The following is a 17,500-nucleotide window of genomic DNA, read 5'->3' as shown; positions in this document are numbered from 1 at the left end:
CACAGCTGATTTCCCTGAAAGGCTTCAAGTCTATTCACCCTCTGAGTAAACACCTTGTGATTCTCCTGTTCTCATGAATGCAGATTGGTATCTGCCAATAGTTTATAGATGGCATCAGTTGCTTAGGGGTATGTGGTTGCTCAACGCCTGGTAACGTTGTTTTCATTGAGGTGACAAGGCCACATTAGCACCCTCATAGGAGCACAATGGCACCTGTTAATGGATGAGAAATGGCTGTGTTTGCATCTGAATAAAGCTTACAGTTAGGTAATCTATTGTTCACATTAATCGTATTTGCATTGATAACAGCTGATTTTCAACGCTACATGAGTGTTTTATCATAAATACATTCATGATTATTATTGTTTATGTATTTGATGTGCAAATGGGCCAATATTTGAGGATGTCTTGTGTGATTCTCAAGTGTCTCCATGTACATGTTCAATGTACAATTGAATTAATGAGGCTGTCTTTACACTTACAGTATTGAAATATAATGGGAATCGAATAAGATCTCATAACTGAATATTCCTAATTTCTGAATAGATACAAGTTCATTCCAAAGTAAAATTAAATGCTATTCTAAACAAAAGAAAGCTTTGTATTCCCATTGTATGAGATTAGTATGTCTCAATGTTTACAAAGTTTATTTCTCATCAGCTGAATTTATCATTTCCTGTTGTGTGTTCCAGCTCTGCGGATCCAGGGCCCGTTCCGAGCCTGGGGCACGGGTAGTCAGGGTGGGGGGATGTGCAGTGACTCAGAGAGTGCCGGGGGCAGCAGTGAGTCCCGCTCCATGGACTCCCCCACCGCCAGCCCAGGTGAGGCCCTATCATTTACATTTAAATTTATGGCATTTAGCAGACGCCTTTATCCAAAATGACTTACAACAAATACATTTGTCTAAGTAAGTGAATCATCTATCCATCAGTCAGCATAAGAAAAAGTAATCTATGCTCGGACCGGGGGCTATTGTCAGTCACAATGCTAGAAGAAGGAATTATTATTATTATTATTATTATTATTATTATTATTCTTTTATTCTTTTATTAATTTATTTACAGTAGAGAAACTTGTACAGGGGGGTAGTGGGGATGAAGAGGTCTTTAAGAGGGACAGTTAAGATGTAGCCTGAAGAGATGGGTCTTCAATTTACGGCGGAAGATAGGTAGTGACTCTGCAGTCCTGACAGCTGTGGAAAACTCGTTCCACCAGCGGGGTGCCAGGACAGTGAAAAGCCATCACCGAGTAGCGCAACTACTGCATCCACGTAGAGGCAGCGGTGCCAGGCAGCCAGCCGAGGTGGAAGAGCGGAGTGATCGGGCAGTGGTTTGGGTCCTTACCATTGCTTGCAAGTAGGGAGGGGCTGTTCCCTTTGTCGCCCGGTAGGCGAGCACCAGGGTCTTGAATCTGATGTGAGCTGCTACCAGGAGCCAGTGAAGGGGGGGGGGGGGGGGGGGGGTGACATGGGAGAATTTGGGGAGATTGAACACCAGATGGGCGGCAGCATTCTGGATGAGCTACAGATGGCAGAGGCGGGGAGCCTGGCCAAGAGTGAGTTGCAGTAGTCAAGGTGAGAGATCACAAGTGTCTTGACCAAGAGTTGTGCTGCTTCTCTGGTGAGGAATGGACATATCCTTCTGATGTTGTAGAGGAATAATCTACAGGAGCGTGCTGTCACTGTGATGTTCGCCGCAGGGATAAGTGGTTGCCAAGATCACCCCAAGGTTCTTGGCTGTCTGGGAGGAGGTGATGGAGAAATCATGGAGGGGACAGGCTTTCCCTGTGAGGAAGAGCAGCTCAGTCTTGTTAAGGTTGAGCTTGAGGTGGTGGGCTGACATCCAAGCGGAAATGTCTGCAAGACACGCAGAGACACGTGTTGCCACCTGTGAGTCAGAAGGGGGGAAAGAGAGAAAGAGTTGAGTGTCATCTGTGTAGCAGTGGTAGTGGAAACCATGTGAGGAAATTATCGAGCCAAGAGATTTGGTATAGAGGGAGAACAGTAAGGGCCCTAGGACAGAGCCCTGGGGGACCCCAGTGGTGAGGGCTCGTGGAGAGGACAGCGATCCTCTCCATGTCACCTGGTAAGAGCGATCGGCCAGGTAGGATGCAAACCAGAAGAGTGTAGAGCCAGAGATGCCCAGTTCGGAGAGGGTGGAGAGAAGGATTGGATGGTTTACTGTGTCGAATGCAGCAGACAGTTCCAGAAGAATGAGAACAGAGGAGAGGGGGGAAGCTCGAGCAGAGTGTAGGGCCTCCGTGACAGCAAGGAGAGCAGTCTCAATAGAGTGCCCAGTTCTGAGAGTGTGGAGAGAAGGATCGGATGGTTTACTGTGTCGAATGCAGCATACAGGTCCAGAAGAATGAGAACAGAGGAGAGGGAGGAAGCTCTAGCAGAGTGGAGTGACAGCAAGGAGAGCAGTCTCAATAGAGTGCCGAACCTTAAAGCCGGATTGGTGAGGGTCAACAAGGTTGTTTTGAAGAAGGTACTGAGACAGTTGGTTAGAGACAGCACGTTCAAGGGTTTTAGATAAGAAGCATACCTACTACCTAAAGCATACCTACTCCTGTAGCATACCTACTACCTAAAAGCCCTCCCTACCCTACATGACCCTGTGTGGTCTTCCTCCTACATTCTGGCAGGTGTGGTCTCACATCTAGTGCCAAGCCCTAGCCACCCTGTCTGTCTGCCTGTCTTTCCCTCTGTCTCACCTGTCATTACCTGATGAGAGAGAGAAAGACTGATGGCCTTATGTCATCGACACCTTCTGGATAGTGTTGAGGCATGCCATAGTCCTGATTGTGTCTGTAAGTGCCCTGAGGGACCTGCACTGAATGTTCTGTAAACAGGAGAGGAATTTCAGCTGAGGGCTTGAGGTTTAACATTCTGGTGTCCTCATCACATACAATATGTGTTGTTTTTCTTATGTTTGTTATGTAACCCATACATCAGTTTTGAATCCTTAAACCTGTTGGCCTGTGTTATGTGTCATGTCCCCATGTACTAACCATACTGTTATAATAATACAATACAAAGAGTTCGATTTTTCCAATATGTTTTCAACCAGCCACAATTCATTTTAACAATCATACAGTATTCATCAGTTACTTTGGACTGAAAACGATTTAGAGACCTAGAAGGGTGTTTATGGTGAAAGGTTGCAGCCTAGCCAGCTTGGTAGGGATCTTAATCCTCTTCTTATTCACAATTGTCCATTGTCCAGAAGTGTAACCAATTAGTAGTCTGAGGTTGGCCTCTTGACCAGCCTATCATTTTATAATTATGAGAATTAGGGGGATTGATCATGGAACGGAGGTGTGAATCACCCCTGATGGGAGACCCTAGGAGTGGCGACGCCCGTCTATGTGGGCTTATAAGCGAACCTCTCCTCCAGTTCAGGACCGTCAGACAGACACTAGGTATAGAGATGAGGATGAGGACTAACTGTTGTGTCCTCACCTCCTGCTCAGGTGACTTCAAGAGGAGACTACCCAGAACCCCGTCCACGGGCACCATGTCGTCAGCTGATGACCTGGATGAGAGAGAGCCCCCCTCGCCATCCGACAATGGTGAGTCACAGGGAGAGGGACGCTGGAGTAGAAGCAGTCATTTCTGTAATGTTATGTGAGTGTGTAGAGCTCAGAATGGTCTCATTATTAACATAATTTGTATAACACTGAGCAAGTAAAGTTTTGGCCAAATTCTGACAAACACATTGACTCTCAGTGATACCGTGAATATATATGATCCTCCCCCACTCTCTCGCTCTCCCTCCAGGTCTTAGCGAGATGGTGACAGAGACAGCCAGCTCTCCCGGTCCCTTCAGGAACACCCAGATGTCAAAAGCAGCCCAGACACACAAGCTGAGGAAGCTCCGGGCTCCCTCCAAGTGCAGGGAGTGTGACAGCCTGGTGGTGTTCCATGGAGCAGAGTGTGAGGAGGTGAGCGCTCTACAATAGACTTCTAACTTTATTGCTCCATTTGTTTTAACAGAAATGCTGTCTTCTGATTGGCTCTCAACCCCCCTAGACAACTCTCAAAACATACACATGCATGCAGCCACACACACATACACGTGCACACACTATTGCCAGAGAGTGAAAGTTCACACAGGTTACCAGTGGCCATCAGACACTTGCTGTGGCTGACATTAACATTAACACCCACAATCCAGCACTGAATACTTGGACTCTATAAAAAAGGATGTGCAGTAGAAACCAAAGACCTTTTGTTACCCTTGTATCTCTACAACCCCCCCCTCACCAGAATGTTCCCTCAACTCGGCTTATTTTAGACAGAGTTCCATTACATATTTATGAAAACCATAAGATAATATTGTGCTACGTTGAGCAGGACAATGAAAGATTGTTGCTTCACGGGGAGCTATTCAGATGGCTATGTAACGCTAGCTGATAGAACAGGGTCTGATTCCTCTGGTGTTTCTGCAGTGTTCCTTGGCCTGTCATAAGAAGTGTCTGGAGACGTTGGCCATTCAGTGTGGCCATAAGAAGCTCCAGGGTCGGCTGCACCTCTTTGGCATCGACTTCACACAGGCTGCTAAGGACAACCCGGACGGCATCCCCTTCATTATCAGGAAGTGCACCTCCGAGATCGAAAACAGAGCACTAAACATTAAGGTAACATTAGCATAGCATCGTGATATGCTTCTGTTTGTGAAATCCTGACAAGATTGTCAATAGTTTTAAGATGTCATTGTCTCTTTCATGAATTTGAATTGAATATATGTATTTCTTTGTTTTGGAAAGATGTAACATGATGGACACAACATGTTAACATTCTGTTCTTGTCGCACACAGGGAATCTACCGTGTGAACGGAGCCAAGTCTCGGGTGGAGAAGCTGTGCCAGGCGTTTGAGAACGGCAAAGACCTGGTGGAGCTCTCCGACCTTTACCCCCATGACATCAGCAACGTGCTCAAACTTTACCTGAGACAGGTAGGCTTTTCACCACGCCACTCAAAAGAATGTCAAGTTAGGATGCTTACAGTCTCAATAATATTTACCTCCCATTTCTATTGTATTGTATATTCTCGAATGCTTATCTCTTCTATTCCAATCATCTCTGTTGTATATTTGTCTTCATATTTTTGTCTTTCCAGTTTAAATATAACTTCCTTGTTTATTTTCTCTCCCTGTAGCTTCCAGAGCCCCTCATCCTGTTTCGTTACTATAACGACTTCATCGGATTGGCCAAAGAGAGTCAGAACATCATTGTGGATGAGGTGGAGGCGTCACGGGTTACCCCCGCCTTCGAGACCCCCCAGGTCAGCGTGGAGCTCAACCGGGTCCTCTTTAAGATCAAAGACCTTCTGAGGCAGCTGCCCCCTGCCCACTACAAGACCCTGCAGTTCCTAATAGAACACCTGCACAGGTACGGGTCACAGTATTACACATATATACACACACACACACACACACACACACACATACTCACACACACACCCACACACACACACACACGCGCACGCACACACACACACACAGGATCAGAAATGTGCACAGGCAAGCATGCAAGCACACATGCTCAGATGATGCCTAAATGACAACCTTGTGTACATGTAATATGTGAGTACAACTTCATTACATTACATACAACTTCATCTTATGTATTTCCTCTCCCTAGGGTGACAGAGCAGGCGGAGGAAAACAAGATGACAGCCAGTAACCTGGGCATCATCTTTGGCCCCACACTGATCAAGCCCAGACAGACGGACGCGGAGGTGTCCCTCTCCTCTTTGGTGGACTACCCCTACCAGGCCCTCATCGTAGAGCTGCTCATCAGACACTACCAGATGATCTTTGATGCCCCCCTCAGCCCCCTGCCTGGTCCCTCCGGGGAGAGCTCCCCCTTGAAGGAACCTCACCCCCGACTTGGCCTCACCCCCCAGGAAAAGGATCAGCAGCTCAGCAGGCACTCCAAGTCTCTTGTAGACATCAAGGAGGTGAGTGGGGCAACAGAAAGTCAGGGGTGAAACCAGAGTTTTCAGTTACACGTTAATGTTGGATTCCATACCTTCCATACCATGTAATTAAATAAGAATTTAAATTAGATAGACCTTTGCACTGGCCTACTTGTGGCTATGATACCCCATGCAGTATGGATCTCCCACTGTAACAGCCAAAATAAATTACTAATAGCCTTTTCTCTTCTTTCTCTCTCTCTCTTTCTCTCTCTCTCTCTGTCTCTCTCTCTGTCTCTCTCTCTCTGTCTCTCTTTCTCTCTCTCTCTCTCTCTCTCTCTCTCTCTCTCTCTCTCTCTTTCTCTCTCTCCCTCTGTCTCTCTCTCTGTTCTGTGTTTTCTGTCCCTGTCTCCATGACAGCAGAGCTCTAAGGTGTATAAAAGATATTCCTCCATCATCCCCTCCTCCCACCTACTGCAGGAGGTCAAAGGCCGGCCTGATGGGAGGGACTTTGCACCTGGTCAGTATCATACTAGAGAGCTAGATTAAACCTATAGATACACTGTGCAGTGGATATTATGTACTGTACTATATGACACTATGAATGACGATTTAGCTGTCATGATACTTTCGTTATGCTATCATAACACAGTCGTCATTTTTTCAAATATAATTATTTCTAAACTGCAGCTGTTTTAATGACCCTCTCTGTGTTCAGTTGTGGATGCCGATTCAGAGAACCTCAACGGGCTCCTGTCAGCGAGTGTCCCAGAGGTACAGAGAGCAGGGGAGAGGGGCCTCAGCAGGGCCAACCACACCATCACCACCACCAGGGTCCAGCTCCGCTCCCCGCGCTCCAAACTAGTCTCCCGACCTGTCAGCATGCCGGCGGAACGCGTGCTGAACCCAGACAGGGTGGATGAGAGGAACGCACGCAACACCGCCGAACAGGAGGATGGGACTGGAGGAGACCGCGACCAGTCCATCGAGGAGGTGTCGGAGGACGAGAAGCCAAAGTCGCGCGTGAGCACGCACTACCGCAGCACCTTCATCGACACCCAGACGCTCCGCAGGACCTGGGACAAGCAGTACAAGCATTATGACCTCACCAGGACAGCTAAGATCACGGCCAATCTGCCGGCAGAGAAGGAGGATGGGGACACGACCACCAGCAGTCTGTCTATGTCTGTGACGTCACCCACCTCTGCTTTCTCTCTTGATGGTAGTAGTAGCACCACCAGCACCATCTACCCCAACAGACCTTTCACCATCGCGGTGAGGCCCGGGAGAACTTTGAGAAGGGAGGAGAATGTGTGTGAGTACAGCCCAGTGCCCACAGCTTTCAGGCCCCCCAGGACTCTCCAGCCTCCCCCCGGAACATTCTACAAACCCCCCTCGGGGAACAAGGCCAAAGCGCTAGCAGACACAGGGCTAAATAAGCGTGGGGCGTCAGCTAACAGCGCAGAGGAAGAGGAGGATGAGGAGGAGGAGGAGGATGATGATGATGAGGAGGAGGAGGAGGAGCTGGGAATAGAGGTGGGGTTGGAGGTGTCTGTTGATGAGCCTGAAGAGTCTGAGGACCTTGAGGGTCAGTCGGCGGCCCCCTCTCTCTCCCTGCCCCAGTCCCCCAGCTCCAGCCCCGAGGAGCTCAGCCAAAGCGAGACTAAGCCTGTGTACCAGAGACTACGGCCCAGGCGCTTACAAGAGTTTGAGCACAGGGAGGCCCATTTTGTATGACCACCATCACCCACTGGCTACCATTATAATTCCAGAGTCACCCATCTATGACATGGACAAATGGTCTGATGTGTATAATCTGTGCCATATTGTATAAGTAAAAAGACAAACACTTACAATTATTTCATGAACTGTGAAAGAATACCCATGGAAGTGTTTGTGTGTGTATATATATATATACATATATATATATATGTATATATGTATATATATTAATATATTCATTGTTATCTGTTTTGGTGTTCCACAGTTTGTCCTGGATGGAACAATTGTACCTTAGGTCCCCAAAATGAAGACAGGATGCACTTAGTTTATATAATTTTGTGTTTTTAAAGTTACTTCACCTATTCTCAGCGACACACTTAAAACAGAGCCACATAATCAAAACATGCTTCAAATACCAATCACTACAAATGTTTTTAAAATGGTTAATTTCCCAAAAGGTTGAAACCATGATTTTAGATTGTGTATACTTTTAACTTGCTCAATACAAATAAATGCCAGGGCAGCATATCTGTTTATATTTTTCTCATTTAACTGTGCAATTAAGTTTTACTCAGAAGACATCATATGTGCATATCTGCTGTATAAAGTTTTGATGTGCTGTATTTTTATTGTTATATGCCAAAAAGTATGATTTCAGCTGTTACAATAGTGTGTATTGCCACTGTATCAAAAATTAGTTTGATGCACTTACCGTACTCAGCTTCATTCAGTCTTCCTCAAGTCTCCTCCGCAATTTACATTTCTGATTTTTGTAATGCAGTATACAGTATTACCTTTGTCATTTGAAAAGTGTGTTACAACGTATAACTTTACATGATGCATTATCAAAACTTAAACAGATTGTTATGTATGTAACATGGTTGAGTATGGTCTCCTCTTGACTTGATTGACACTGGTATTTTATATGGAGTGTCTGCATGTAAGTCAGCGGAGATGTGTTACAAACTCACACACATGTCAACCGTGTGTGTGTACCATGAAGCTTGTTTGTGTACCTTGAAGGTATCAACTTTGACTCTGCTGAAAAGCTTTTAGTAATGTTATTACATGTCATTGAGGTAGCATCTGGCCTGTTGTATGAGGTGTATCTCAATAGTAAGTATGGCCAAAGTTGTTCTGTTTTTATTATTATAATTTTTGGAGAAATGGTATTCAATTCAGTGCTGAATAGCCATTTTATTCATATCCATTATAATCTCACATGTATAGCTCAAGTAACAGTAAGTGCATCATTCATGTAAATGGTATATCCGTCTGTATTTTATAAATATTATCTACAAGGGTGGCAGAATGTTTCAATGTATTAAATTCCTCTCCGTGTACAAACAGGTACATGAGAACATACACCTTTTTGTAACTTATTAAAATATAGTTGACAACTTTCAAACATGTTTGTTATCTTTGTCTTTTGCACAAACCACACAATCTAGCAACAATCGAATTGCTTTGCCCAAAAGTGACACATTACATTGAAAATATTTTTAAATAATCATTCTTCTGCATCAGGAGGCCATTAAGGCCGTTATGGTCGTTAGGCCACATAGGTCTGTCGACAAACGGGTGAGTAGTGTGAGCAAGCTCTGGGCAAGAAGATTAAATCAATCTGATTAGCTTTTCGCAAGGTCTGGGGAACTAAGTTAGCAGCCGACATGAAATACACAGTAGAACACCCCGCATAACATCTATCCTTTAGATGTTACTCCATATTTTTCTTCTGAGGTAAGTGATATTGATATGTTATGTTCTACATGCTACAAGTCTAGACTACGGTAGGCAACGTGTTGTGGTTGCCATGTTGAATAATGTGTATTGTCCTGGATTCTTTAGACAATCAAGTAATGTTTGCTTAGTTTAGATGATCAAGTCCGATCACATTTATCCAAATGGTTTCCGAGAGGGCCACCTGGATCACCCTACTGGGATTCAAGTACACATTTGGACTAGTGAGACTAGTGTACAATTGCAGCAAGCCTGCTTAACGAAAATGCGTAAACCATATGGCTCACTTGCATGCTTAGTGTATTTGGCTCTTGATAAGAAATACACTATTTCAATGAAACCCTGATGAATGGCTGTCGTCACTTTGGTACAAGAGTGTGGGGCTTTCCTCTTTACTGAGAAACACATTGTATAATCATGTGACGTTGTTTACAGGAATCTCAGGAAGAGATCTCAGCGCTCTTCTATGTACAATTACTACCGAGACTTGTGCATAATCGAAACCCAGTTTCAATAGCGTCATAGCCATTCATGTTTTTTCCTTTTCAACACGCTTGATTGTTCAGGCATAAAATGTATTTGCAGTATTATTATCCCATGTGTCACAGTAGGTCCATAGTTAAACCAATGAAAGCATTTCTTTCCTCGGGCTCCCATTGTTGTACAAATTGATTGGCGTGCCCTAGAAAGCCGTTTAGTCCACCCTCTCACCATTTTCCCTGGCCTGTTGTTGATACACATGCCTATGTTAATCAGTATCAAGATACATAATATTTAAATCAGGAGCAGCAATGGAAACTGGAATCGGACACAACAGAATAGCTTTTCTTATTTAAGGTCCCTAGAATAGTAGAACAAGTAGACGGGAGTAGTTCAAACATTTTGCCAGTTACTGAGCAGCTGAAACACATTGGGGTTTGGGAAATGTACTTAAGTTTCTCTTCATTTTAAGGTGGTTTTGAGATGGTTGTGACATGATTGTGAGGAGGTTGTGAAATGGTTATGGGATGGTTGTGTGTCTAGGTTTGTGCCCTGGTGGTGACCCCTGTGGGGGGTGAAGAGGAGGAGTCATGGGTACGGCCAGTCAGGTCCAACTGCTGCTATGGAAGAACTGGACCCTCCGCAAGAGACAGAAGGTAAAACCAGACACCTGTTCACCTTGCACCTTGGTCCATTGAATTTCAGATTTTTTCTCACCTCTTTCAAAGGATGTTTCTTCACCTGTCCTATGACAGGGCAGGCCAATGCTCCCTCACTTTTTAGCAAAATAGTTTTTTTTTTACATTTTGTACATGACCACATTGGTGATAGAATCAGCCCTGTTCATCAGTCATTGAGGGGTCTCAGGCCTCATTGGAGAGGTAAAGGTTGTTAGGGGATAGTTTCTTCAAATGGTCATGGCATATACAGTTGTAGCTGCTGGGTGAGTGAGATGACATACAGTATGTTTGGAGAATAGTGAAGTAGCCTGATGTGTTTAGATTGTTGGGAAACCTCAACCCACCATGGTGAGATCTTACATCACACCAATTGTCCAGTTCAGTAACTTAGCCAGAAATGGCCAAACACACCCACAAGCCAAAATAGTTGGTTCAGTATTGTGGACATTCAGATTCCTTCTACTAAGTTTGAAAACAAATAACGGTAACATTGTCAACCTTAAAGGAGAACAAAACAAGTCCCTTCCAATGTTTGTCCAGGATTGACTCTGCTTTTGTTTTTGTTCTCCCAGATCCGATTCTTCATGGAGATCATGTGGCCTGTGGTGTTGTTCATTGGACTAGTTTGGCTGAGGGGAGCTAACCCGTTGTACCGCCAACATGAGTGTAAGAAAAGGGGCTCTTTAGCATTCTTCTGACAAACACCCCAATCTTCTATTATACGTTATTATAGTGATAGAGATGGTATCTAATATTGGGGCAGTGTCTGATGGTTATGTGCACTTATTCCACTATGGCCTATTGACCAGTGTCACCTGTGTCCTCCCTGCCCTCCTGGTCCAGGTCACTTTCCCAACAAGGCCATGCCCTCTTCTGGGATCCTGCCATGGATCCAGGGGATCTTCTGCAACACCAACAACCCCTGCTTCCAGTACTCCACCCGTGGAGAGTCCCCTGGCCTCGTCTCCAACTACAACAACTCCATGTGAGCATGACCTGTAGAGGAAGGTTGTTCAAGGGGTAGATGTGTTTTACTGAAATCATCTGTGTGAAATGAAAGAAGAGGGTTATGTTACAATGATATGTCAGACATAAGGCTGTGCATTGACATGACATGGACAGGTAGTGTAATGAACCTGATGTGACGTGCGTGTGTGTGTGTGTGTGTGTGTGTGTGTGTGTGTGTGTGTGTGTGTGTGTGTGTGTGTGTGTGTGCGTGTGTGTGTGCGTGTGCGTGTGCGTGTGCGTGTGCGTGTGCGTGTGCGTGTGTGTGTGTGATGTGTGTTTGACCTATTCTCTGCTCTGTACCTCAGACTGGCTCGGTTCTACTTGGACGTCCAGGAGTTTCTGATCAGTGACCCAGAATTTCTGCACCTGGGTCAGCTTTGGAGGGAACTTACCGCCATGAGCAACTTTATGGACATCCTACGGACCAATCCAGAAATGATCTCAGGTTGGTTTTTCACAAGGCCCCGATAATGCGCCATCACCTGGTCAAAGTGCATTTTATCTGAGTTGCACCGAGGGGCTACTTTATCCCACGCCGACTCAACACATACACATATCATCTCTCCCATGGGACCCCTCCTGCCCTGCGTCACCATCAGATGAACAGTGTCACAGGATTATATCACATGGGCTTTAAGAAAGGCCCTTGCACCACATAGTGGGAACTTAAGCAGCTTACTTTCACCAGTGCTCTGTTTATTTTGTAAGAAAGCAAGTCACGTGTTTCCCTTTCCAACTGAACACATAAACATAGTCCTATCTGGGAACCATGGCGAACATTTCTAAACGCTAACATTCTTAGACTGAGGCTGTTCCGTTGGAAAAATAATTCTGAATGATGGATCTATTGATGGTCACCATTAACAAAACAATCATGCCATATTGGACGAAACATTACTTCAAATGGACGATGGCCCATCGCAGTCCTATGGTCTTCTACTAGATTAGTGCTGGAATGAGTGGATTCTCTCTGTCTCTCCATTAGTGTGGAATGTATGGGCCCCAGCTGGTCCAGGCTTTCAGTAGCACAGAGGCATGTCTGTCTGCTGCCTAGTGTATTAAAGTGGAAGTGAAGACAATGGTGCGTGCCACTATGGAGGTCAGAGGACCAAAGGGCTGGTGGAGAGGTCACATCCCCCCTCTCTCATGAAATGCTTTTTTGTTTTGTTTATTGTAGCACTCTTACCCTCACCAGACTAGACACGTGTGTACAAAGACACACAAAGACTCCCTCTCTCTCTCACACACACACAGACACACACACAGACACACACACAGACACACACAGACACACATACACACACACACACATACACGCACGCACACACACACGCACGCACACGCGCACACACACACACACACACAAACACACACACACACACACACACACACACACACACACACACACACACACACAGATGTTTTGCAGCCTTTATCCCTCTTTAGGTGTCCCTCTTTCCACAGCTCTTAGTGAAACAGACATTTCTCTCTCCCTCTTTTCAGTACCCTGTGTTGATATATAGCCTATGTCTGCGTCTCTCTCTCTCGTGTCCCGTTGGTCTAAGTGCCTCACAAAGTTGTGTGTTAAAAGGAACTCACTCTCTAGTCTTCATATCATTCGTATCGTTGTCACCCCAACTCTCTCCAGGTCGTGGAGTGAAGGTGGAGGACATTCTAAAGGATGATGAGACCTTGACATCTTTCCTGTTGAGGGACGTCCCTCTGACTGAGTCTGTGGTCTCTCAGCTGGTCAAAGCCCAGATCAGGCCTGAGCAGGTGAGACTCTAGTAGTGGATGTTGCGTTATTGAGTAGCTAAAACATTGAAATGACAAACTGCCGCTGGTCAGTAGATCAGCTCCCATGTTTCACAAAGGCTTGCTTGCAACTTAGGTGAAGATGAGGATGCTCTCAGTCATTGACAAAAGAAAAATAGGACTGATTGTATTTTTGTGATACCGAAATTGCTAGCAAATGACTTATTATTAAATAATAATTGTGGGGGGTTTATTGTAACATGTTTCAATAGACACAATTTGGTACCAGGTAATTACTCTTTAGACTTATGTTAAGTACAAATATAGAGTTTACCGTGTACATTTCAGAATTATGCATTTTGTTGTCTCAGGAAGACAATGGTGCCTCTTATTGTGAACTAGAATGAGATTCAACAAGTAGCTACTTGCTCCTCTTTTGTTCCGGGAAACAATCCTCTGTTTATGGTTAATGCTCTACATGTGGTTAGGTGTGATGTATGTGTGTGTGTGTGTGTGTCTACAAGAGCATTAGTAATCTTGTCTGCCTTCTAGTTGGGACCTGAAAACACAATTTAGCTAGCAGGAATCCCCCAAGCTGAACAGATGCACACACACACACACACACACACACACACACACACACACACACACACACACACACACACACACACACACACAGTCCCATTTAATTTGTGTTTCTGCTCTCCCTTTGTTTATGTGTTTTCCATCTGAACAATGCCTTAGCGGTGAGTCACGCCCGGTGTGTAACCCTTTGATCCTGGGGGAGGGGGGTCTTGACTCACAGAGGGGAGAAAAATACCCAATTTATAGGAAGAGAAAGCACAGGGAGCTACCGGCTACCAGACAAAACCCGACCCAGTGCAATGACATCAGTATCCATACGGCCCTTGACCACAGCTTTCATATGGAAATGCTGCCCAAGGAAGGCAGAGCTTTCATAGACACTGGCCCTCTCATGGCTGGCTAATTCACCCAACACTGCTAGCCCCAGGGAAATGTGCTGGCTGGATAAGTCCCTAGCAACTAATCAGATGGGATTCTTAGGGTGATGCAGTGTGTGTTACAGCAGTCTAAGTGGTGATGGGGCTGCACACACACTCACACAGGTACACACAACGCAGGTACACAAAAAACACTCAATAGAAGCAGTTGCATAAATGGTAATCAAAGAACAACAGACATACACACACACACACACACACACACACACACACACACACACACACACACACACTCTTGCAGAGGCAGCCAAATTCTCGTAGGGGTCAGCAGCATTACGCCCTGGGTGTAACCCCTCCTGTGTAATACTGCACTGTCGGGGGGCCTGTGGAATGTGTGCTCTGTGTCAGTGCTGCCCATGGTGCCGCTGACTCACACACTCTGTCTCTCTGTTTATTGTCTCATCTATGTGTGTGTGTGTGTGTGTGTGTGTGTGTGTGTGTGTGTGTGTGTGTGTGTGTGTGTGTGTGTGTGTGTGTGATCAGGTGACCAATTGTTTGTGTGTGTGATATGAACAGGTGACCAGTCCAGACTACCCATTAGATAAAGACTGACACAACATGTTATTGGGAAATACCAATATACTGTGCACTGAGCATACATAGTTGGGTGTAATGTAATATCTTCAGTATTTGCATGTCAGTCTATATGTATGAGTGTGCATTTGAAACTGCAATAAAGCCCCTCAGCAGTCTATCCTGACCCCTAACCTTTCCTCAGTTTGCATACGGGGTTCCTGACCTCCACCTGAAGGACATTGCCTGCAGTGTGAACCTTTTGGAGCGCTTCATCATCTTCCCCAGCCGCTGGGGGCTATATGAGGTCCACAACGCCATGTGTCTCCTCACCCCGCAGAAGCTCCAGATCATCGAGGGCAAGCTCTACGCCAACATAGACTTCTTCAAGCTCTTCCGCCTGGTTAGTGGCTTAGTCTCAATCTGCCCCATAGGAGATGTTTGTGTGTAAGACATTTTCATTCATGTGCCAAAGTTGCCCATTTTCCTAATCTAAACGCACCCTCACAGTGCATAAAAAAAACATTCCTCAGAGAAAAACAACAGAATACTAGAACAACATATCGAAATTCCAGTTTTTACGATGTCCATAAGAAAGTGTCAATTATTAATGCAGACTTCACATACACAGCACAAACATGCGTACCAGATACGTACCAGATATTTAATAAAGTATCTAGTAAATGAAGTAATAAAGTAAGTCAAGTAAGTAATAAAGTATCTCGTAAATAAAGTAATAAAGTAATAAAGTAAGTCAAGTAAGTAATAAAGTATCTCGTAAATAAAGTAATAAAGTAGCAAAGTAGTAAAGCAAGTAATAAAGTGTCTAGTAAATACAGTGGTTCTGTTACTGTACCCACTGTGCCCTGTGTGTGCATTATGGTAAAAAGGGGGAAATGTCACGCTTCATCCAGTACTATTTCCCATATGCAATAATTTTTTTGTCTCTGTTAATGCCTAGAGACCTGCCATTATGATATAGTGATATTTGCATTAATTGCTTTCTGGGCATAGCCGTGTGGCTGGCTAAATGAAAGGGCCCGCGTTGGGGTGGCACTGTATCTGTCACATTTGGGATGGTGCCATGTTGTTTATTTACTCACCCACAAAGATTTACCAGCGTGGGGTCAAGGCTGTAGCTGGCAGTGCCACTGTCTGGCACACCCTAGTAAACTCATGGGGTTTAAGTCGGGGCAGTTGGCACGAGAACAAGACAATGTCTATGATTTCATTAACGTCATACACCTACAGCACACGTTTTCGTGTCAAAGTGTCAAATCAATGCTTAGAATAAAACAGATATACTGTACAATTGAATACTGTATAGTTAAACATATAATCAAGAGTGGGTTTGAATACAGTGATCTTAATCTTCTTATCTGTCCATTATGGTCACAATCCTTAAGATACACCTGTCCATTTCACTCTTCAATTACCTGAAGTATAATCCAATAGACGAGAATAGCACTGGAAAATAATGGAATTGGAGTTGGAGTTGGGAGGGACCTGTTCAGCTCTTGGTGTTAGCAGTGCATGCACTTGGCCTCTTTCAATAATAAGATTAGCCTGGACACGCCTTCCTCCAAGACTAAACCTCAAGGGAGCTTTCTGTAATCACCCCCTGGCCTGCTCATGTGTTTCTAGCTGTGGGATGCTATAGCTACAACATCCTCACACAGTCGGCCCTCTTCCTTCCTCTACAACAACCAATGGGAGAGGGCCAAGCATGTAGCAGACCCAACGCTGACACTGCACAACATTGTACAGTCTTGACTAGTAGTCCCTGTCCTGCACACACACACACACACACACAGACACATGCACAGGCACACACACACATGCACAGGCACACACACACACGCACGCACGCACACACACACACACACACACACACACACACACACACACACACACACACACACACACACACACACACACACACATTTTGACACACACACACACACACACACACACACACACACACACACACACACACACACACACAAACTCGGACACACACACCTGCCCCTTCTTTAAAAGAAGCCCAGATCTCAGGAGATAGTGAGGAATGTCAGAGAGGAAGGATGTCTTATTTCAGAGTTTAATGTCGCTACCGCGCGTCATTTCCTGAACTTTAGCCCATTGTGTTTTGAGCTAGTTGGAAGATCCCTAGTTGAAAAGGTCCTTGGAAGAAACTGTTACTGGAGGTCCTGTATTTCAGGATACAGTGTGTGACGACAAAGCACTGGTCAGCAGATTTACTGCTCATCTGTGGGGAAATGAATGAGTTATTCATTATTTAGGTTTCTGAATGAGAACCCTCATTATTTAGGTTTCTGAATGAGAACCCTCATTATTTAGGTTTCTGAATGAGAACCCTCATTATTTAGGTTTCTCATATCACATATACAACATTATAATGATACTTCTCACAATCTACATCATGAAGTATCATCTATCCTCAACTCAAAAAAGTAAAGCTACGTCTGTTACATGTGGTAGTGTTTGTTGCTGTGATTACAGCCATTCAAATTAATCAGCTGTTTATTGTTACACATCAGTCTTAACAGTTGTGTTCCTCCTCCCAGCTCCCCCGGGTGCTGGATAACCACTCCCCTGGCATCAACTGGCACTTATGGAGCCGAGTCCTCTCTGCTGC

At 45.0% G+C, this 17,500-nt stretch overlaps 2 protein-coding genes across 2 annotated transcripts in view; both read left to right on the top strand.

Moving 5' to 3' along the window:
* arhgap29a (Rho GTPase activating protein 29a) overlaps positions 1–9,035 on the top strand; it is a 39,588-nt gene extending 30,553 nt beyond the window's left edge. Inside the window, exons 15-23 of the mRNA XM_083681019.1 lie at positions 693–821; positions 3,472–3,570; positions 3,779–3,942; positions 4,450–4,638; positions 4,819–4,956; positions 5,160–5,392; positions 5,645–5,963; positions 6,342–6,441; positions 6,640–9,035. Of these exons, the coding sequence (XP_083537145.1) occupies positions 693–821; positions 3,472–3,570; positions 3,779–3,942; positions 4,450–4,638; positions 4,819–4,956; positions 5,160–5,392; positions 5,645–5,963; positions 6,342–6,441; positions 6,640–7,658 (2,390 nt within the window). The 3' untranslated portion in view covers positions 7,659–9,035. The remainder of the gene's footprint in view (positions 1–692; positions 822–3,471; positions 3,571–3,778; positions 3,943–4,449; positions 4,639–4,818; positions 4,957–5,159; positions 5,393–5,644; positions 5,964–6,341; positions 6,442–6,639) is intronic.
* Positions 9,036–9,296: 261 nt separating this feature from the next.
* LOC310813347 (retinal-specific phospholipid-transporting ATPase ABCA4-like) overlaps positions 9,297–17,500 on the top strand; it is a 36,474-nt gene continuing 28,270 nt past the window's right edge. The window contains exons 1-8 of the mRNA XM_083682295.1: positions 9,297–9,383; positions 10,407–10,519; positions 11,116–11,209; positions 11,387–11,528; positions 11,857–11,996; positions 13,200–13,327; positions 15,047–15,244; positions 17,430–17,500. The exon at positions 17,430–17,500 is cut by the window's right edge and continues 19 nt beyond it. Of these exons, the coding sequence (XP_083538421.1) occupies positions 10,454–10,519; positions 11,116–11,209; positions 11,387–11,528; positions 11,857–11,996; positions 13,200–13,327; positions 15,047–15,244; positions 17,430–17,500 (839 nt within the window). The 5' untranslated portion in view covers positions 9,297–9,383; positions 10,407–10,453. The remainder of the gene's footprint in view (positions 9,384–10,406; positions 10,520–11,115; positions 11,210–11,386; positions 11,529–11,856; positions 11,997–13,199; positions 13,328–15,046; positions 15,245–17,429) is intronic.

Source organism: Argentina silus, assembly GCF_951799395.1.
Source record: "Argentina silus genome assembly, chromosome: 1".
NCBI lineage: Eukaryota > Metazoa > Chordata > Actinopteri > Argentiniformes > Argentinidae > Argentina > Argentina silus.
Note: the sequence above shows the minus strand (reverse complement) of the source record. Positions and strands in the feature narration are given on the sequence as shown.